The sequence below is a fragment of the Erythrolamprus reginae genome, unplaced genomic scaffold (assembly GCF_031021105.1).
Source record: "Erythrolamprus reginae isolate rEryReg1 unplaced genomic scaffold, rEryReg1.hap1 H_34, whole genome shotgun sequence".
Classification (NCBI taxonomy): domain Eukaryota; kingdom Metazoa; phylum Chordata; class Lepidosauria; order Squamata; family Dipsadidae; genus Erythrolamprus; species Erythrolamprus reginae.
In genome coordinates this window covers 31,571-54,609 of record NW_027248489.1, presented here as the reverse complement: position 1 = coordinate 54,609, position 23,039 = coordinate 31,571, and the positions used below count along the sequence as shown (strand labels likewise).

General features: G+C 45.4%; 1 protein-coding gene across 1 annotated transcript in view; it reads right to left on the bottom strand.

The window, feature by feature from the left end:
- Window positions 1–284: 284 nt before the first annotated feature.
- Window positions 285–23,039, bottom strand: part of LOC139155623 (zinc finger protein 512B-like) — a 40,651-nt gene continuing 17,896 nt past the window's right edge. Inside the window, exons 8-16 of the mRNA XM_070730826.1 lie at window positions 20,701–20,825; window positions 18,545–18,637; window positions 16,214–16,315; window positions 14,626–14,796; window positions 9,868–10,059; window positions 7,587–7,688; window positions 4,433–4,495; window positions 3,596–3,694; window positions 285–2,065 (exon numbers count right to left, since the gene is read on the bottom strand). Of these exons, the coding sequence (XP_070586927.1) occupies window positions 1,772–2,065; window positions 3,596–3,694; window positions 4,433–4,495; window positions 7,587–7,688; window positions 9,868–10,059; window positions 14,626–14,796; window positions 16,214–16,315; window positions 18,545–18,637; window positions 20,701–20,825 (1,241 nt within the window). The 3' untranslated portion in view covers window positions 285–1,771. The remainder of the gene's footprint in view (window positions 2,066–3,595; window positions 3,695–4,432; window positions 4,496–7,586; window positions 7,689–9,867; window positions 10,060–14,625; window positions 14,797–16,213; window positions 16,316–18,544; window positions 18,638–20,700; window positions 20,826–23,039) is intronic.

Sequence of the window (23,039 nt, the reverse complement as noted above, 5' to 3'; positions counted from 1 at the left end):
ATGCCAGCCAGCTATTTTTTCTCCCCTAGAAATTCCTATGTCTATATTTTGGAGTCAGATAAGTGTGCACCGACAATGGTATATTTGAAAGGTAGATCGAATTATAGACAGGGCATTTAAATGCTCCCTTTGCTAATTTGGAATAAATACGAGGAGTGAAATTTTATTCTCATTTGAAAGTCACACGTTCTCAAACTTTGCCAAACAGTTCGTTGTTGTTATTTTTTCTTTTTTTTTTTAAGGGAGAAGACTACACAATAACAACAGCATTCCTGAAATAATGTACAAAAGACGCACTTGGCATAACTGCAACAACGGAGGATGCTAAGAAGAAATGCGAAAAGTTTATGTTTGGAGAAAAGTCCACTCAAGTGCATACCAATTTTAGTGCAAACTCGAAGGGGGTGGGGGAATCTCGGCTTTAAAGGACCAGAGAGATTTACACACATGAAAACTGTAGAGAAAGGGCCAAATGTGTAAATTCACCCATCCCTTGGCTTTGAATTAAATGGCTAGGCATTAATAGACGGTGAGGAACCAGGGCATTGCATTAATGTAACATACATCTCAGCAACTTATAATAAACTCCACTCCAAGCAAGCGGGAGGGGGTTGTGTCCAAATTCAGCAACTTTTAAGTCCTGTGGACATCAATTCCCAGAATTCTGAGCGTTGAAGTCCAGAAATCTTAAAATTAGTAAGGTTGGACACTTCTGCACTATGGGAAAACAAAATAAGAAATTCATTCATTCATTCGTTAGATCAGTGTTTCCGAACCTTGGCCACTTGAAGGTATCTGGACTTCAACTCCCAGAATCCCCCCCCCCCACACACAAATATCTGCTTTTCAAAGCAGACCTAAAAAAGTAAAGAGTTTCACGGAAAGGCCCTAAGTTTTCCACAATTAAACTTTCTTCTTTTTAAGAAAACTTCCCCAAATATCTCCTTTCCCCAAAAATTCCTCTCTCTGTTATTAGATTTCTAAACCCTAAACTTTTTCAATTTTTCCAGTTTTTGTTATCCAAATTACAAGCAGGGCCATCAGTCTCTTGGTTTATCTCTGGTTGGACCATAAAAAGCAAACAAACAAAAATTCAAAATAAGGATATTTCATCACCATCCTCATTATAAACCCAACCCAGCCACGCACCCCAACAGTTCATTGTCAAACAATCTCAGGTACTTTTTTTTGTTTTAAAACACATTTCCTATCAAAATTATAAAAAAAGGTAAGCTGGGTTTGCAACCACAATCACAAAATTCGTTTTTTCGTTCGCGGGACTCCCAAAACATGCTCTGTTTTGGGTTTTTTTTCCTAAACACAAGACTGCTACTAGAAAAGCAATCCACAAAAAACAGAGGAAGGAAGGAAGAAAACGCTTAACTTGGTTTCCCTATTGCACTTGGCTCTTTCCTGCTCCTGCGGCGTCTCTTTCAAAGAAACCGCAACAGACACCCGCCTTTCCCCGTGGTACCCAACCGATCCGTGGACGTGGACTGCCCAGGCAAGGCTTGGCTTTTATATACAATCCAGGCGGGGGTTTCGGATGGAAGAATCGCGCTGGAAGGTTGAGTCCGTCTCCGAAAATGAAGCCCAAATGTTTGCTTCCGTGCCTTAAAGTGGTTTGTCACTTTAGTGGGTTTTTTTTTTCATTAAAAAGGAAAGAAGGAGCGGATCAGCCAATAAAAGAGCATCCTGCTCACCCATCACCCTGTAAACTAATCTTCAAAGAGGGTTTATTATTAATTATTTTTTTTCCTGACCTCTCGGCTTATTTTTCTGGCATTTGATTCGCCCCGAATTTCTGGCCGTGGAAAGGTTTGTTACCTCTATCTTTTTCATCCAGGATGCAGTTTGCCACGGCCCACGGCGCGGTGGCTTTCTTATGGTTAATATTTCCCAGGATGCTCTCTGTGCCTTTCGGGAAAAATTCGGAAGGCCTCTCCTTCGGCTTCCGGCCTCGTTTCTTGCCATCGGGGCTAGTCTTTCGTTCTTCGTTGCTGGGCATCCCATCTTCTTTACATTTCTTTTTCTTGGAAGAATCGGTCGAGGTGTGGAACCAGTTCTGTGTTTCGGGGAGCAAAAGAAAGACAGGTACCAGTGATGGGCCGCAACCCGAATGTCAGGTGTTATGTTCCTGTAGCGATTTTCGGGATGCACACGGAACTGTGCATTCGCCAAATTTAAATCAAATTCCCATGTATCAATTTTTCCCAAAATTAACCCATTACTAATACATACTCCCCTTCTCTGACCATTAAATATTATGTGTGAATGTGACTGTGTTAACTTACTGCTTTTTAATGTAATGGGATCTTAGTTTATAGTTTTAACTAATTAGGTTTGTATACATATGGTTTTTTTGTACTGTATTCTGTGAGCCTCCCCGAGTCTTCGAAGAAGGGCGGCATACAAGTCTAATTAATAATAATAATAATAATAATAATAATAATAATAATAATAATAGTAGTAGTAGTAGTAGTAGTAGAAGTAGTAGTAGTAATAAGTATCTCTTAGTTTTCTATCCAATCATAAAACTTCCCCCAAATTTTATTATAATCCGAGTCTTGTTTATCTTTAGGTTTCAACCATCAATCTACTCATCTCTGCACAATCCATAATTTTTTCAAAACTTCCTTTTCCATTGGTATCCTATTCAATTTCCAACTTTGTGCATATACGATCCTAGCTGCTGCAATTATATGTCTCTTCTTTATCAAAATTATCTGGTAAAATACCCAGAAGGTATATATCTCCGGTTTAAGTTCAATAGTCTTTCTTAAAGTCCTCTGAATCCAATGTTGAATTCGCCTCCAAAATTTACGTACTTCCAGACAAGTCCAACACATATGATAAAATGAGCCTGGTGACTCGCTGCATTTCCAACAGTTCATCGACAAATTCTGAAACATTTTAGCTAGCTTTTGTGGTGATGTGCAACTGCGCATCCCCGATGCACGCACGTGTGCCCCCACATCAGATTTTGTTTCTGCGCAGGTGCAGCAAACGAAATCTTGCGTGAAGTTGCTCACGAGTGAGATTTTGGTGATTTTCTGTGAATTTTTGCTTATGCACATGCCTGGGGAGGGCGACAATGGCCTTCCCCACCCCTCTGGAGATTCTCTATAGGCCAGATACGTTCCAGTTGGACTGGAGGTTCTGTTTTTTTTCTCTCCTCAGGCTTCGGAGCCTTTCTTGAAATGGGCCATTTTTGGCCTCCGGAGGGCTTCCGGAGGAGGGGAGGCTGTTTTCACCCTCCCCAGGGTCCCAGAAAGGCTCTGGAGTTTGGCGAGAGCAAAAAACGGCCCTTCCTCACCCCTCTGGAGGCTGAAAGCAGGCTATTTTCTGACTCCCAGTGGGCCCAGAAGGCCCGAAAATCAGCTGCGCGAGTGTGCACCAGATCTGAGCTTGCGTGCCCAACGATATGGCTCCACATGCCACTTGTGGTACGCGTGCCGTAGATTTGCCATCACTCAGCTGCCTTTTATGACTAAGGCAGGACTGGAATTCGTGATCCCCCACTGTCTAGCCTGGTGCTTTAACCGCTCGAAGTAACTTTGCAGAAACAAGCGAGTCCCAGAAAGACGACACTTACCTCTGAGTGTGTCTTGATGATGTGGTATTTGACCCCACTTTCTGAGCTAAACTCCTTCTGACACAGAAGACAACGATATTTGCCCACCAAATGGCCTCCCTGTAAACCAAAGACCAGCCGTGTTAATTTTGGCAGAACCTAGAAACTAAAGAGATATTTCCTGACAGTGGAACAACCTGCCACCAGAAGTTGTGGGTGCTCCAACACTGGAGGTTTTGAAGAAGAGACTGGATTTGTCTGAAATGGTTCAGTAGGGTTTCTTGCTTAAGCAGAGGGTTGGACTAGAAGATCTCCAAGTTCCCTTCCCCTTATTTTGTTATTCTGTTTCTTCTTTTCTTTTAAGATCACTGTATCAAATGCCAGTTCAGGCTGCAGGGAAGGGAACCATGCAATTTTTTATTGCCTGAAGTCAGAGATAAATTCTCCACTCGCAGCCAGTTGCTCAAGTGAGTTGCTAACTTTGGTTTTTACACACTGCAAGGTGCAGGTAGTCCTCAATTTACAACAATTCATTTACTGACCGTTCGAAGTTACAACGGCACTGAAAAAAGTGACAGTTTTTCACTGTTAAGGAGTATGCAGAGTGATCCCTGAGTATAAAGGATACACATACGCACAGGAAATGTGGAATTCTAGCAGATATCTAGCAGGTAGTCAGTGATTATGAATAATTGTTTAGTCGTACAAACCAGACACATTAAAATGTATAAAATAGTATTTACTTTAGCAAATATCATAGCCTGCAGTCTGCAGAGGATTTGGCAGGCCAACCTCTGCATGCCAACAAAGAAATCGAAAATTCAAATACAGAGAGGCTGACTATGGAGTTTCCATTACCTTGTTACAGTTGGCCAGATGGGCTTTTAAGCCGGACACACTGCAGTAAATGGCTGCACAGCACTGGAAGGGAACAGAGAGAGGATGAGTGGGGAACCTGCCTCTCCCCCTCACGCCCCCTAAGCATCCCTCCTACAAGCTGCAATCAACCTTCCCAAAGGTACTGATAAAGGAGAATATTTATAGCTCGGGGGTTGACTTGTGGGCTCCTTGGTGCTCTTTGAGCTGGGCGGTTTTCCTACAGATGTTTCATGAGCCAACTGGTTAATATCATCAGTGCTAGAATGAGTGAGATTTGCAGAGAGGAGGAGGGGGAGCCTGTGGGGTCCCATTACCAAACTCTGTAACATCATCACTGCTAGAAGAGAGTGAAGTTACAGAGTGGAGGAAGAAGAGGACTATGGGGTCCTTGGTGCTTTTTGGTGGGTTTCCTGCAGATGTTTCACAACCCAACTAGTTAATATAATCAGTGCTAGAAGGAGTGAGATTTGCAGAGAGGAGGAGGAGGAGCCTGTGGGGTCCATTACCAAACTACGTAACATCATCACTGCTAGAAGAGAGTGGAGTTACAGAGTGTAGGAGGAAGAGGACTATGGGGTCCTTGGTGCTCTCTGAGCTCAATGGTTTTCCTGCAGATATTTCATGACCCAACTAGGTAACATCATCAGGCTAGAAGGAGTGAGCTTTGGGGCGAGGAGGAGGAAGGGGTGCAGGATGAGGACTGTGGGATCCTTGCTGCTGAGGGTGGCCGTTCTTGCAGATATTTCATAACCCAATTTTTTTGAAGTTACAACAGCAGTGGGGAGAAAATGACTTAGGGCTGTTTTTCATAATTACGACCCTTTCAGCATGCTGCAAAATTCAGACGCTTGGCCAACAGGTTCATAGTTATGACGGCAGCAGTGATCCTGGGGGGATCATGTGATCCCTTTTTGTGACAAGTAAAGTCAATGGGGAAGTCACATTCACTTAATTCACCGTGTAACTAACTTAACAACTGTAGCGATTGGGGCAAAACTCACTTAGCAACTGTCTCACTTAACAACTTTCCAGCTTAGCAACTGTCTCACTTAGCAACTCTCACTTAGCAACTCTCACTTAGCAACTGTCTCATGTAGCAACTGTCTCATGTAACAACTGTCTCACTTAGCAACTGCCTCACTTAGCAACTGTCTCACTTAACTGTCTCACTTAGCAACAGTCTCACGTAACAACTGTCTCACTTAGCAACTGTCTCACTTAACAACTGTCTCACTTAGCAACTGTCTCACGTAACAACTGTCTCACTTAGCAACTGTCTCACTTAGCAACTGTCTCACGTAACAACTGTCTCACGTAACAACTGTCTCACTTAGCAACTGTCTCACATAACAACTGTCTCACTTAGCAACTGTCTCACTTAGCAAATGTCTCATGTAACAACTGTCTCACTTAGCAACTATCTCACTTAGCAACATTTGGGGCTCAACTGTAGTTGAGGACCACCTATGCCAGTGACGGTGAACCTTTTTTGGATTGTGTGCCAAAAGAGTGTGCGTGCATCAGTGATGTGCCCCACCCGATACGGATGGGATTGGCGATCCGTTAGTTGTTTTTGATGGGTTCCAGAGGCTGGCCCAGCAGCGTGAGCGCCCGACACATGTACACTCACCTCCATGCCAGATTTCGCATGCGCCCCCCAAAAATCTCACATGAGGACGCTTGCGCAGGCGAGATTTCAACCAGTTTTGCCCTCTTTTTGCTTCTGCGCATGCAGAACAGGACAAAAATTGCAGAAATCGAGCCCGGGTGAGCATCCTTGCATGAGATATCACTTCTGGTGCTTGCGCAAAAGCCAAATCATGTACAGGGCATGTGCACACATGTCAGGGGGGCGTGCCCTGGCCGCAGGTTCCCATACCGGTAGGGAAAAATACATGGAGCCCTTCACTGGTGTGCGGTTGCTAACACAGATACAAATGCCCACACCCATTCCCTCCCTCCACACATGCGTGCACACAAATGTGCGCTTTCCCCCGCATGCACACAGGCCTCATTGAAACCTGGAACGGTGAAAAAAATGGCCAAACGGGCAAACTGGAAGTTCGGAAAAACAGACTTCTGGTTTGCCTATTGTGCTGGTTTTTGCACTCCAGAGCCTTTAGGGAAGCCTCCAGAATGTGAAGAACAGTCTGTTTTTCTGAACTTCTGGTTTGCCAGTTGGGTGGTTTTTTGAACTCCGGAGGGCTAAACGGCTTTCCCCAAGGCTGAAAATCTGCTGGCTAGCGTGTACATGCGTGCTGGAGCTGACATAGGGCAACGCCTCACGTGCCCTCAGCTATGGCTCCATGTGCCACCCGTGGCACACGTGCCATAGGTTCACCATCACGGACCTCTGTGGTTAGACTCAAATCTTTCTCAGTTCCCACCCCCAAACCAATGAAAACTAGAATCGAGGTCGTCTGGCCATAAACATAGAAACATAGAAGATTGATGGCAACAAAAGACGGCCCTTATACTATTTCTTGTGTTTTATCTTAGCATGAGTCTTCGGAGAGGGGCAGCATACAAATCTAATAAATAATAATAATGATGATGATGATGATGATGATGTATGTTTAGCCCAGGAATGTTTAAATTCTGTGCCTGTGGATTTACCAACCATGTCTGCTGGAAGTTTGTTCCAAGCATCTACGACTCTTTCAGTCAAATAATATGTTCTCACGTTGCTTCTGATCTTTTCCCCAACTAACCTCCGATTGTGCCCTCTTGTTCTTGTTCTATTAAAAACACTTCCCTCCTGAACCTTATTTAACCTTTTCACATATTTAAATGTTTTGATCATGTCCCCCCTTTCCCTTCTGTCCTCCAGACTCTACAGATTCAGTTCATTGAATCTTTCCTGGTAAGTTTTATGCTTAAGACCTTCCACCATTCTTGTAGCCCGTCTTTGGACCCGTTCAATTTTGTCAATCTCTTTTTGTAGGTGAGGTCTCCAGAACTGAACACAGTATTCCAAATGGGGTCTCACCAGCGCTCTATACAGTGGGATCACAATCTCCCTCTTCCTCCTTGTTATACCTCTAGCTATGCAGCCAAGCATTCTACTTGCCTTCCGCCTGACCGCACAGTTCACCCATTTTGAGACTGTCAAAGTAAACCACCGAGTACTCACGTCATTTGGGCAATTGATGTGTCCTTTTTCTTTGACTTCATTCTTCCAGGCCTCCAGAAGCTGCGGGTTCAACTTGGGAAGTCCAGGCCGGGTGTAGTTTAGCTGCCAACATTCAGCAGTCACAACAGTCAGAATGCAATTCACAGGTGCGTGGAAACAACAGTAGCTAATATCCAGGAAGCAAAATCTCCTGAGGGGATGCACGTATGTGATTATCTAGGGCAGAGGTCCCCAACCGCCGGTCCGCGGACCGGGACCGGGCCGTTGGGGTTTTCCAGCCGGTCTGCGGCGCCGCTGCCCTCCCGGCAGAGGACATTATGCAGGACAGGGTGGGGTGTCGGGCAGGGCGGGGAGAATCAGGAGGCTCCTTTGGCGGCTGGGGGCTGCCTGGCTTTGTGATTTTGGCTGGGGGGGGAGTTAGGAAGGTCCTACTTCTCCCCCCCCAGCCCAAAACTCAAAGCCTATCTGCTGGATACGGGCGATGAGCGGGACGAGCGGTGCCGAAGCCGGTGGCTGTGGCAGCTGCTGCAAGAGGCTTCCGCGCCGCTCTGTCCCACTCATCGCCCGTATCCAGCAGATAGGCTTTGAGTTTTTGGCTGGGGGGGGAGAAGTAGGACCTTCCTAACTCCCCCCCCAGCCAAAATCACAAAGCCAGGCAGCCCCCAGCCGCCAAAGGAGCCTCCTGATTCTCCCCGCCCTGTGGAGAAGTGTGGAGGGCTGCGTCACTAAGCTCCACCCCTCCATAACCCCCCCCCCCATATGACCAAAGCGCCCCCCCCCCAGGCCATAGAAAACTGGTCTAGCTTAAAGCCGGTCCCTGGTGCAAAAAAAGATTGGGGACCTCTGATCTAGGCCATCAGCAGTCGGGTTTCAGGCCCGGCTACAGCACGGAAACTGCTTTCGTCACGTTGATGGATGATCTCTGGCGGGCCCGGGACAGGGGTTTATCCTCTGTCCTGGTGCTTCTTGACCTCTCAGCGGCTTTCAATATCATCGACCATGGTATCCTTCTGCGCCGGCTGGAGGGGCTGGGAGTGAGAGGCACTGTTCTTCAGTGGTTCTCCTCATACCTCTCCAGTCGGTCGCAGTCGGTGTTAGTGGGGGGTCAGTGGTCGACCTCTAGGTCTCTCCCTTGTGGGGTGCCTCAGGGGTCGGTCCTCTCCCCCCTGCTATTCAATATCTACATGAAACCTCTGAGTGAGATCATCCAAGGGCATGGGGTGAGGTATCATCAATATGCAGATGATACCCGACTTTACATCTCCACCCCATGTCCAGTCAACGAAGCAGTGGAAGTGATGTGCCGGTGCCTGGAGGATGTTGGGGTCTGGATGGGTGTCAACAGACTCAAACTCAACCCGGATAAGATGGAGTGGCTGTGGCTTTTGCCTCCCAAGGACAATTCCATCTGTCCGTCCATCACCCTGGGGGGGGGGGGAATTACTGACCCCCTCAGAGAGGGTTCGCAACTTGGGCGTCCTCCTCGATCCACAGCTCACATTATGTTTGGAAACTTCAGATCATGCAGAATGCAGCTGCGAGAGCAATCATGGGCTTCCCTAAATATGCCCATGTTACATCAACACTCCACAGTCTGCATTGGTTGCCGATCGGTTTCCGGTCACAATTCAAAGTGTTGGTTATGACCTATAAAGCCTTTCATGGCATTGGGCCAGAATATCTCCGGGACCGCCTTCTGCCGCACGAATCCCAGCGACCGATAAGGTCCCACTGAGTTGGCATTCTCCGGGTCCCGTCGACTAAACAATGTCGTCTGGCGGGCCCCAGGGGAAGAACCTTCTCTGCGGTGGCCCCGGCCCTCTGGAACCAACTCCCCCCGGAGATTAGAACTGCCCCCACCCTCCTTGTCTTTCATAAACTACTCAAGACTCATTTATACCGCCAGGCATGGGGGAGTTGAGAGATCTTTCCCCCAGGCCTTTTTATACTTTGTTTTATGTTTGGTATGAATGTGCTGTTTGGTTTTTTAAATAATGATAGGGTTTTATATGTTTTTTAATATTAGATTTGTTCCACTGCTATATTGTTTTTATTACTGTTGTGAGCTGCCCCGAGTCTTCAGACAGGGGCGGCATACAAATCTAATTAATAATAATAGTAATAATAATAATAATAATAATAATAATAATAATAATATAAATACAGATAAATAGAAAGCATGCAACAATTCTCTTCAGCCCCCGAAGACCCCGATTCTCTGGTTCCCCAAGTCCCGCCCTCCGCCATCCTTGAGGAACTTCCAGGCAGCCCAGTCGCTCACTTGCTTTGTTTCAGGGACCAGATCGTCCTTCATCCGCCGCTTGGTCCAGTCCTTGGCCAGCTCGTCCTCGGCTATTTCCTGCAAGTGGAAGACGGCAACTTGGGCGGAGGTGCGCCGGATGCGGCCACTAGGGGTTCTCTCAAAATCTTCCACGGTGCTGGGTTCGGGTTTCAGCTCCGGCTGCTCTGGGGGCTGAGGAGAGAAAAGCGGTCTGTGATGAATGAAGGCAGATGCTGGAAGGGAGGAAGAGAAGGGAAAGAGAGGAAGGAGGGGAGGAGGAGAGGAAGGAAGAAAGGGAGAATGAAGAGGGGAGGGAGGGAATGGCGGTAGAGAGGAAATGGAGACACAGACAAGGAGAAGAAAAAGGGAGAATGAAAGGAGGAGGGAAGGAAGGAAAGAAGGAAGGAAATTGAAACAGATAAGTAAAAGTAAAAGGGAGAATGAACGGGGGGGGGGAAGAAGGAAGGAAGGAAGGAAATTGAAACAGATAAGAAGGAAAAGGGAGAATGAAGGGGGGGAGAGAAGGAAGGAAGGAAGGAAATGGAAACAGATAAAAGAAAGAAAAGGGAGAATGAGGGGGAGGGAGAGAAGGAAGGAAGGAAATGGAAGCAGATAAGGAGAAGAAAAAGGGAAAACAAAGGGGGAAAGGAGAGAAGAAAGGAGGAGGGAGGGAAGGAAATGGAAACAGATAAGGAGAAGGAAAAATAAAGGGGGGAGGGAGAGAAGGAAGGAAGGAAATGGAAGCAGATAAGGAGGAGAAAAAGGGAAAACAAAGGGGGAAAGGAGAGAAGAAAGGAGGGGGGAAGGAAGGAGGGAGGGAGGGAAATGGAGACAGATAAGGAGAAGGAAAAATAAACGGGGGAGGGAGAGAAGGAAGGAAGGAAGGAAATGGAAGCAGAGAAGGAGAAGAAAAAGGGAAAACAAAGGGGGAAAGGAGAGAAGAAAGGAGGGAGGGAAGGAAATGGAGACAGATAAGGAGAAGGAAAAATAAACGGGGGAGGGAGAGAAGGAAGGAAGGAGGGAAGGAAGGAAATGGAAACAGGTGAGAAGGAAAAGGGAGAATGAAGAGGGAAGGAAGGAAGGAGGGAAGGAAGTAAAAGAGGGGATGGAGACAAGAGAGAGAGATGAAGACAGAGAGAAGAAGGAAATGGAGAAGAAGTGAAAGGTGGAGGAGGAGGAAGAAAAGAAGCAGGTGGAAGGGAAGGAGGGGTAGGAAGGCAGATGGAGACAGAAGGTGAAGGAGAAGAAGAGGGAGGGAGGGAGGAAGGAAAAAGAATTAAGAAATGGTGGCCATTGAGGTCTTTTGATTGCTTTTTTACCTCAGAACTTTCAAAGGAGAAGAGGGAACTTGTAGACTGCCCAATCCTAGAGATTTCTAGCTATGTGGCCTTCAATCCTCACATATCTCTCTTTAACTCCCTTTAACTCATCAGTGAGTTTCCAGATTTGGAAAACTATCCTAACATCACCTAGATGTCTCTGCCTATCTTGAAAGCATTGTTGCAAAGAAATAGTTGTGTTTGCTTGCAAGTCTCTTGGAAAAGAAAATAGGAAAGCCTGCTAGAGATAGGCAAAAGTAAAAGCTGGCAGGTGTGTGTGTGTGCGTGTGAGAGAGAGGTGTATGTGTGTGTGAGAAAGAGAGAGAAGTGTGTGTGAGAGAGACAGACAGGTTGAGAGGTGTGTGTGTGTGTTAGAGAGAGAGAGGGTGTGTGTGAGGTATGTTTGTGTATTTGTGAGAGGGGGCTGTGAGATGTGTGTGTGTGAGAGAGACAGACAGGTTGACAGGAGTGTGTATGTGTGTGAGAGAGAGAGTGTGGGTGTGGGTGTGCATGAGAGAGAGAGGAAGTGTGTGAGGTGTATTTGTGCGTGTGTGTGTGTGTGTGTGTGTGAGAGAGAGAGAGAGAGAGAGAGAGGCAGCTCTGCATACTAATTGCTGTAGAATAATGTTTCCCAACCTGGGCAACTTGAAGACATTTGGACTTAAACTCCCAGAATTCCCCAGCCAGGGAATGCTGGCTGGGGAATTCTGGGAGTTGAAGTCCAGATATCTTCAATTTGCCCAGGTTGGGAAACACTGCTGTAGAAGACACACACACACACACACACACACACACCTTGGAGTTCTATACTAAGTACAGGTAGTCCTCAAATTACAACGATTAGAAAACAATAAACATTGACAAAATCACCATCTGTCAGTTGCAAAAGGCCATCGTACTTGGGATCTGTGCGCATCATACAAAAATACATCACACAGTCCTAGACGCTTGGGGAGTGTTCGACTTGTGATATTGTGATACGAAATCCAGCATATCAATCCTGTTTGCTGTGTGTTACTGTTTTTTGTGAATAAAATAACAATAACAACAACAAGAAGAACAGAGTCGGAAGGGACCTTGGAGGTCTTCTAGTCTAACCCCTTGCCTAGGTAGGAAACCACTCCAGGCAAATATTGTACAATTCAGATTTTTGATTCTGGGATACAAGGATTCTTGCACCCAACAACCACAGGATTCACTTACCGACTATGATTCACTTGACAATTAAGGTCATAAAATCAGGCCACGCGATGTCTCACATAACCACCACTGTAGGTTATTAGCAATTATTGCAATAACAGGCAAACCTATCTTCCAATAAAGCATTTCTTTATTCTGAATTATTTAAGTCTATAAAAATTATACTCTCTATGTATCATAGAAACATAGAAACATAGAAGACTGACGGCAGAAAAAGACCTCATGGTCCATCTAGTCTGCCCTTATACTATTTCCTGTATTTTATCTTACGATGGATCTATGTTTATCCCAGGCATGTTTAAATTCAGTGACTGTGGATTTACCTACCACGTCTGCTGGAAGTTTGTATCTAGGATAAAGGTTACTCCAAGAGTAAAGGTTAAACCAGTACTGTTTGGATTAAGGACCTACGTGCTGAAACAACTCATCCCTTTTTGATTAGTTTAAGGAAATAATTGTTTAGGCTTCTATTGACTTTAGGTAATTGAAATCCTTCTGCTCTTCTGTTTACTTGTATAAACTGTATATATGGTATGCTTGTATGTATGTTAGGTTTTGATATATTAAGGGGTTTTAATTTGCTTTTAGTATTGGATTTTATTGTACATTGTTTATGATTGTTGTTAGCCGCCCCAAGTTTTTGGAGAGGGGCGGCATATAAATCCAATAAAACTAAACTAAACTAAACTACTTTAGCCATCCTGATGATGGGATTATGGTTGCTTGCTTTATGTAACAAATTAATCATTCCCATCCTAACTAAGAGTTAACTTTGACCTTTTGTGGTCATGGGTCTGCCCAGGCCTGCCCATGTCTCTCCAACACTCCGCGGTCTGCACTGGCTACCAATTGGTTTCCGGACTCAATTCAAACTGTTGGTTATGATCTATAAAGCTCTACATGGCATCGGACCATATTTAGAGGACCGCCTCCAGCCGCATGAGTCCCAGCGGGCGGTCAGGTCCCACAGAGTCGGCCTTCTCCAGGTCCTGTCAACTAGACAATGTCGTCTGGCAGGACCTAGGGGAAGAGCCTTCTCTGTTGGGGTCCCGTCCTTCTGGAATGAGCTCCCACTGGAGATTCGTATTGCTCATTTATGTCACCAGGCTTGGGCTGATTAGACCTTAGCCCCTGGCCAGGGAATGATTGTGTGGTTGCTGTACGAATGGATGTAATTGATTTTAATTTAACTAGGGATTTTAAGATAGTTATGTAATTTTAATTTAATTGGATCTTTCTTTCTTTCTTTCTTTTTTTTTATTGGACTCAGGCCGGCTTACAACATATAAAAAGAAAACAATAGAATACAGTTGTCCATATCCAATTAATTTAAAACTAAATCTAATTAACCCATGCCTTCAGAAGTTGTGGGCGCTGCATCACTGGAGGCTTTTAGGAAGAGACAAGACATAACCCCTTGTCTAGGGGTCTCCTGCTTGAACAGGGGGTTGGACTAGATGACCTACAAGGTCCCTTCCAACAACTCTGATGTTTTAAATTAAATAAGAACTTCAGATAGTCCTCAGTCATCCACAGTCCTTGGGGCAGGAGCTGGGCCAGAGCTAACCACAACAATTAACCTAGAAATAAAGAGAATTTTTCTGACAATTGGAACATTCATTCCTTTCTTTCTTTCTCTCTTTCTTTCTTCCGCCCTTCTCCTTAGACTCAGGGCGGCTTACAACATGTTAGCAATAGCACTTTTTAATAGAGCCAGCCTATTGCCCCCACAATCTGGGTCCTCATTTGACCCACCTCAGAAGGATGGAAGGCTGAGTCAATGTTGAGCCGGTGATGAGATTTGAACCGCTGACCTACAGATCTAGAGTCAGCTTCAGTGGCCTGCAGTACAGCACTCTACCTGCTGTGCCACCCCGGCTCAATCTACTTTATTGTAACTTTATTATAGGCCACATAGAAATTCATTCATTCAATCAATCAATCAATCAATCAATCAATCAATCAATCAATCAATCAATCATGTTTTGTATTTGTAAACACGAGAACCAGTTATAAATAATAAAGAATTAGTCCAGAGAATCAGAGAGAGCTTCATCCCAGAGAGAAAGAGATGTTCCCAACCTGAACAAAACCTTCCCTCAAGAAATCATGTCTCTGTGAGTGATTTCTACATCTCTACAGATCACACCGTTTAACAATGAAATGTAAAGTCCCCATTGCAGCTCTTTCGAACACAAACCCAATGTCGGTCACAAGGAAACCAAGGCGGGAGGCTCACCGTCACCGGATGCTCGGAGCGGATGTGGTAGTCATGCCCAGCTTTCGACTTGTAGGTCTTCCCACAGTGGGGGCAGGTGAAGACCGGCTTCTCCAGCTCCGAGGGCTGCTTCCCGCATCGCTTCTGGTGGTACTGGTACCCCATAAGGCTGGAGAAGGTGGCCCCGCAGCCCTGAGGAGAAATAAGAAGGGGCCGCAGGTCAGAGGTCAGCAAGGAAGGAAGGAAGCCTGGAACACACCCTCACCGTGTAAAAAAGACAATAAGAAATAAAATATGTAAGAACATCAATTACAGTGGTACCTAAGAAGGCCTCTACTTACAAACTTTTCTAGATAAGAACCGGGTGATCAAGATTTTTCTGCCTCTTCTCAAGAACCATTTTCCACTTACAAACCTAAGCCTCCGAAACTGTAACCGGAAAAGGCAGGGAGAAGCCTCCGTGAGGCCTCTCTAGGAATCTCCTGGGACGAAACAGGGACAGAAAAGGCAGGGAGAAGCCTCCGTGGGGTCTCTCTAGGAATCTCCTGGGAGGAAAAATGACTGGAAAAGGCAGGGAGAAGCCTCCGTGGGGTCTCTCTAGGAATCCCTTGGGAGGAAACAGAGCCAGAAAAGGCAGGGAGAAGCCTCCGTGGGGCCTCTCTAGGAATCTCCCGGGACGAAACAGGGACAGAAAAGGCAGGGAGAAGCCTCCATGGGGCCTCTCTAGGAATCTCCTGGGAGGAAAAATGACTGGAAAAGGCAGGGAGAAGCCTCCGTGGGGTCTCTCTAGGAATCCCTTGGGAGGAAACAGAGCCAGAAAAGGCAGGGAGAAGCCTCCGTGGGGCCTCTCTAGGAATCTCCCGGGACGAAACAGGGACAGAAAAGGCAGGGAGAAGCCTCTGTGGGGCCTCTCTAGGAATCTCCTGGGAGGAAATAGGGCTAGAAAAGACATGGAGAAGCCTCCGTGAGGCCTCTCTAGGAATCTCCTGGGACGAAACAGGGACAGAAAAGGCAGGGAGAAGCCTCCGTGGGGTCTCTCTAGGAATCTCCTGGGAGGAAAAATGACTGGAAAAGGCAGGGAGAAGCCTCCGTGGGGCCTCTCTAGGAATCTCCCGGGACGAAACAGGGACAGAAAAGGCAGGGAGAAGCCTCCGTGGGGCCTCTCTAGGAATCTCCTGGGAGGAAAAATGACTGGAAAAGGCAGGGAGAAGCCTCCATGGGGCCTCTTTAGGAATCTCCTGGGAGGAAACAGAGCCTCCACCCTCCCTGTGGTTTCCCCAATGCTCTGGTTAGTAGTGTGAGATTCCTGGAGCAGAAGCTACGTAGGATTAGGTTAAGAACTCTTGAAACCTTTTTGGCAATGTTGTTGCAGTGGGCTTTGGCACTTAGGTCATTTGATATGAGAATTCCAAGGTCACATTACTTCTCCTCCTCCTCCTCAAATCTCACTCCCTTCTAACACTGATGATATTAATCTAGTTGGGTAATGAAACGCCTGCAAGAAAAGTACCAACATCACAGAGCACCAAGGACCCCGCAATCCATCCCCGAGCTACAAATATTCTTGTGACCTTGTTGCAAACACTCTTGCAGATAGCAAACTCAATACCTCATTTGGACACTTGAGTTTCCCCATCTGTTTTAGCACTTTCCTCAGTCTTTCCCGATCCCCAAGTTCACCGAGAGGGACAGCAGCTTCCACAGGAGCAGTCTAGAAAAAAAAGGGAATCGGAGGGGGAAAAAATTACCCACTCACCTCAACTGCTACAGGTAGTCCAAGACTTTGGGGGAAAGTGCAAGAAAAAGCAACTAAAATAACACAGGTCTACAAAAAAAATATTTTTTGTAATCATCGCAGTTGACCTTGTACTTTTCTGAATCACTTTTTCGTTCTGATTTCAAAAATGTCTTTAGTTTTTCTATAGTAGGTATAGTTTCCACGGAGCAGCATCATTATTATAATGTGTAGGAAATATACTGGCAGCATCAAGAAAACAGTAACATCAATACAAAAACATAATAATGAAAATGCATCTCTATCAGAAACTTTATGGGATAGAGCGAAACTAAACATATCTTTGGAATCAGCATAAAATAGACAGATTACTTTTGCTGATTATTTTTGTGTGTCTGTTGACTAGTGTAATTAAGAGCCTGGAGACAAAAACCTATGACCTTGTACTTTTCTGAATCATTTTTTGTTCTCATTTCAAAAATGTACAGTGGTCCCCCGATTATCGCGAGGGTTCCATTCCAGGACCCCTCGCAATAATCAATTTTTCGCGAAGTAGCGGTGTGGAAGTAAAAACACCATCTGCGCATGCGCAGATGGTGTTTTTACTTCCGCCACAGCAGCGAGGAGCCGAAGATTGGGGTTTCCCCGCCGCCCACGCAAAGGGGAAACACCGATCTTCGGCTCCTCGCTGCTGCCGCGCCCGCCACTTGTCCGCCCACCGCTTGTCCGCCGCCTGCCTGCCCGCGCGCCCGCCCGCCCTCCGCCCGCCCACGCCGTTCGCTCGCGCCGCTTCCCAGCTGAGTCCTGAAGCCAAACGGCAAAGGCGAACTTCCGCGTTTGGCTTCAGGACTCAGCTGGGAAGCGGCGCTGGGGTCTTACTGGCCGCCCACGCAAAGGGGAAACCCCGGCTCCTCGCTGATGCCCGCCGCTCGCCCTCCCGCCAGCAAGAGGGGGAAGACCCAGGGAAACCTCCCAGCAGCTGATCTGCCTGGCGGGGAACGCAAACTCCACCATCTACGCATGCGTGGCCATAGAAAAAAAAGGGCGCGCATGCGCAGATGGTGTTTTTACTTCCGGGTGGAAAAATCGCGATACAGCGTTTAGCGAAACTCAAGGGATCACTGTATATAGTTTTTCTGTAGCAAGTATAGTTTCCACGGAGCAGCATCATTATTATAAGGTATAGGAAATATACTGGCAGCATCAAGAAAACAGTAACATCAATACAAAAACATAATAATGAAAATGCTTGTCTGAAATGGTACAAGAAGGATCTCCTGCATGTGCACAGAACTGCAGAAAAAACAAAAGACTGCCAACCTGCCTTCCCTTGAGGACCTGGATACTGCCCAAGTCAAAAAGAGGGTGGGGAAAATATTGACTGACCTTTCGCATCCTGGACATAAACTGCTTCAACTCCTACCCTCAAAACGTCGCTACAGAGCCCTGCAAACCAAGACTACTAGACACAAGAACAGTTTTTTCCTGAACGCCATCACTCTGCTAAACAAATAATTCCCTCAACACTGTCAGACCTTTTTCTAAATCTGCACTTCTATTTCTACTAGTTTTTTCTCATCATTCCTATCATACTTTTCCTCCCACTTAGTACTGTATGACTGTAACTTGTTGCTTGTATCCTAAGATTTTTATTAATATTGATTGTTTCTTCGTTGCTTATTTGACCCCTAATGACAATCATTAAGTATTGTACCACATGATTCTTGACAAATGTATCTTTTTCTTTTATGTACGCTGAGAGCATATGCACCAAGACAAATTCCTTATGTGTCCAATCACACTTGGCCAATAAAATTCTATTCTATTCTATTCTACCCCCACTCCCAAATCTACTCTTTGGTTTTTGCTTGAGATTGATGTTCACAAAAATGTGATGTTTGAAGCTCAAAGATAATATTTTCTTAAATAATATTAGTGAAATCAAATAACAACAAAAACCCATTGGAATTCTTCAAGTCATCAAACCCATTCTTCCTACTTTGGGTTAACTGTTGAGGTGCAAATGCAGATGATAAGAACTATATAAGGGCAATGCATTCATATTCACCTCAAATGTCTCCAATTGCAGCACATACATTAGATAACTGCACGTACTTTTCTATTTCAGGGACTAATATTCTATTCTATTCTACTCTACATTCACAAGCTACGTTGTACAGAGATCTACACGCAGAAGACCCCTACCTTGTTCACGTGTTCTGCCATCGTGTGATAATTCAGTCCTGCTTTGGACTTGAACTGCTTTTTACAGTGCTGGCATTTCAAGGCATCCTGCAGCTGAAACAAAGGAGAAAAAGACATATATTTCAGACGAAGAAATCTAGAATTAATTTTTATTTTATTTTTAAGTTTCTTTTTTAAACTTATGTACCGCTTCACAGTGCTTTACAGCCCTCTCTAAGCGGTTTGCAGAGAATAAGCCTCATGCCCCCAACAATCTGGGTCCTCATTTTACCGACCTCGGAAGGATGGAAGGCTGAGTCAACCTTGAGCCTACTGAGATTCGATCTGCCAAACGGCTGGCAGCCGGTGATCAGCAGAAGTAGCTTGCAGTACTGCACTCTAACCACTGCCTCACCGAAGCCTACCTATATATAGACCTATGACCACAGTTGTATCCAAAATTTTGTTACCAAGCGAGACAATTCTTAAGTGAATTCTGCCTCATTTTACAACTTCCCATGGCTCTTATGTGAATCACCACCATTGTTAAGTTAGTCACACAGTTGTTAAGTGAATCTGACTTCCCTACTGATGGAATGTCGCAAAAGGGGATTGTGTGACCCTGGGACATTGCGACCGTTGTAAATATGAACCAGGTGCCAAGCGTCCGAATTTTAATCACGTGATGCTGCAACGGTCATAAGTGTGAAACATGATCGTGTTACCTTTTTTCAGCGCCGTTGTAATTTTCAACAGTCACTAAATGAATTTTTGTAATCCATGGAACAGCTTGCCTACAGAAGTTGTGAATGCTCCAACACTGGAAGTTTTTTAGAAGATGTTGGATAGCCATTTGTCTGAAGTGTTGTAGGGTTTCCTGCCTAAGGAGGGGGTTGGACTAGATCAGTGATGGCGAACCTCGGGTGCAGGAAGAGTGTGGGTGTGCGCTGTCGCACATGTGTGAGTGCCCACAGCCATAATTCAATGCCTGGGAAGGGCAAAAACAGCTTCCCTCGCCCCCCGGAGGCTCTCCAGAGGCCGGAAACAGTCTGTTTCCCAACTTCTGGTGGGCCCAGTAGGCTTGTGTTTCTCCCTTCCCGGGCTCCAAAATCTTCCCTGGAGCCGGCAGAGGGTAAATACGCCCTCTCTGTCCTCCTGGAGGTTCTCTGGAAGCCAAAAATGTCCCACCAGAACCTCTGGGTGAGCCAAAAATCAGCTGGCCGGCACACGCATGCATGTTGGAGCTGAGCTAGGGCAATGGATGGTATGCCAGCAGATATGGCTCTGTATGCCACCTGTGGCACCCATGCCATAGGTTTGCCATCACTGGACTAGATAGAAGATCTCCAAGTCCCTTCCAACTACTTTACTCTGCTCTACCATACCCTATTCTCCTCTCCACTCCACTCCTCTGTTTTAAGTCAAGGGCTACCTATAAATTAAACTGCCACAACCCAGCAATTACAATGCCAGGGTTCCAGCGGCCTGGAATTCAGAATTCAATTCAATTCAATTTATTAGATTTGTATGCCGCCCCTCTCCGAAGACTCGGGGCGGCTCACAACAATAATAAAAACAATATTCCAGCGAAAACAAATCTAATATTAAAAAGCACATAAAACCCTATCATATTTAAAAAAGCAAACAACATATACATACCCAAACATAGATATAAAAAAAAAGCCTGGGGGAAAGGTGTCTCAACTCCCCCATGCCTGGCGGTATAGATGGGCCTTGAGTAATTTACAAAAGACAAGGAGTGTGGGGGCAGTTCTAATCTCCGGGGGGAGATGATTCCAGAGGGCCGGGGCTGCCACAGAGAAGGCTCTTCCACTGGGGCCCGCCAAATGACATTGTTTGGTCGATGGGACCCAGAGAAGGCCAACTCTGTGGGACCTTATCGGTCGCTGGGATTCGTGCAGTAGCAGGTAGTTCCGGAGGTATTCTGGTCCGATGCCATGTAAGGCTTTATTGGTCATAACCAACACTTTGAATTGTGACTGGAAACTGATCGGCAGCCAATGCAGGCCACGGAGAATCAAGGCCCCAGGAGCAAGCCACAAAGGAATAGGATAAAAATTGATCTTGGGCCAGAGTTAGCCCATCCAAAGCATCCGTGACTAAAGCAATGGATTTCATTTCTCGCCATTTGAACAGAGAGTGCGTTGCTTTCCTACTTTTTGGCAGACTTCCATGTGCTTCTTGAGACCCAAGACCGTCTTCCGGGAGATCATGCCACAGGTCGGACAAGCAACTTCTCCTTTTTCATTGATTATCCTCTGCCACTGCTCCTCAGGGGTTGCTGGAGAAGAGAAAAAGGACAAACCATGAATGCTGGTCAGGCATAACAACAACAACAACAACAGAAGGGACCTTGGAGGTCTTCTAGTCCAACCCACTGCTTAGGCTGCATTACCGCAGACAAATGGTTATTTAACATTTTCTTTAAAACTTTCAGTGTTGGAGCATTCACAACTTCTGGAGGCAAGCTGTTCCACTGCTTAATTGTTTTAACGGTCAAGAAATTTCTCCTTAGTTCCACGTTGCTTCTCTCCTTGTTTAGTTTCGACACATTGCTTCTTGTTTGACCCTCAGGAGCTTTGGAGAGGGGGTTCCATTTTGGTTTGACCCCAGAACTACATTTTGGCTTATCCGTAATAATATGCAGTATGGGGTTCTTTTCATTCTCATTGGTTTTTACATATTTTCCCTCCTGCCTTTGTTGTTTTAATAAATAATTCAAGGCAGCTAACATACCTTTTCTCCTCCTATTTTCCCCACAACAACCCTGTGAGGTGGACTGGGCTGAGAGAAAGAGTGACTGGCTCAAAGTCACTCAATCGGCTTTCATGCCTAAGGCAGGACTAGAATTCACAGTCTCCTGGTGATTGGCCCAAAGTCACCCAGCCTTAGGCATGAAAGCCAGGACGAGAACTCAGCATCTTCGGGTGACCATGGGAATGCTACAATGAACATGTGTGAAAAACCAGCTCTGAGTCATATTTTTCAGTGCCGTTGCAACTTTGAATTATCACTAAATAGATGGTTTTAAGCTGAGGACTATCTGAAGTTCTTATTTAATTTAAAACATCAGAGTTGTTGGAAGGGACCTTGTAGGTCATCTAGTCCAACCCCCTGTTCAAGCAGGAGACCCCTAGACAAGGGATTGTGTCTTGTCTCTTCCCAAAAGCCTCCAGTGATGCAGCGCCCACAACTTCTGAAGGCATGGGTTAATTAGATTTAGTTAGATTTAGACAACTGCATTGTATTGTTTTCTTTTTATATGTTGTAAGCTGGCCTGAGTCCAAATGAAAGAAAGAAAGAAAGAAAGAAAGAAAGAAAGAAAGAAAGAAAGAAAGAAAGAAAGAAAGAAATGAATGAATGTTCCAATTGTCCTACATGGCATGCCCTACATGGCATTGGACCAGAGTACCTCCGGAACTGCCTGCTACCGCACAAATCCCAATGGCCGATAAGGTCCCACAGAGTTGGCCTTCTCCGGCTCCCTTCGACTAAACAATGTTGTCTGGCAGGCCCCAGAGGAAGAGCCTTCTCTGTGGTGGCCCCAGCCCTCTGGAATCAACTCCCCCTGGAGATTAGAACTGACCCCACCCTCCTTGTCTTCCGTAAACTACTTAAGACCCACCTATACCGCCAGGCATGGGGGATTTGAGATATCTTCCCCCAGGCTCTTTATAATTTATGTTTGGTTTGTATGTGCTGTTTAGTTTTTAATTATGATAGGGTTTTTAGTTATTTTTAATATTAGATTTGTGCCATTATAATATTGTTTTTATCGTTGTTGTGAGCCGCCCCGAGTCTTCGGAGAGGGGCGACATACAAATCTAATAAATTGAATTGAACTGAATAGTCAGAAAAATTCTCTTTATTTCCAGGTTAATATAGCCAATAATCGAACTCTGGCTGGATTAGAAGTCATTTAAACAGCTGAAAACCTAAACAAAGGAAAGAAAACCCTGGACACAACCCTGCTTTAAATCACAAATCATTCTTGAAAAATACAATAATCAATGGCCAGCCAGGAATTACAAATGACGAAGTAGCAACAAAATAGGGGGTTGGCTTAACTCCCATCTGCAGATCAACGTAGGCTGGCCAAGTTGTTTGTAACATCAACTTCAGTTTTAAAAGATGAGAAAATGAATTGGCTAGAAGAAGTTGATGATGTGTTTATTTGGAATATCCAGCTATTTCCAGTCCAGCAAGAGATTTTCCAGATAAATATGTTTTGGGCTGATCCCAGAAAAAGATATTTTGGCTTTTAAAGGTCTGCAGATTATTTGCCAAAATTTCAAAAAGCAGGAAAGGGGGGGGGGGGGGGGGATCTGAGGGCCAACTAAATCAAGGAACTTTATGTGTTTCCAAGACAGGAAAAGAGAAAACAACCAAGTTTTCAGTGGCAGACAAAATTCATAGCGAAGGTTATCCATACGGATGTCAGATTTAATTACTTTTATCCGTTTGGTGCCTATTGAAAATCAGATAGAAATTCTTT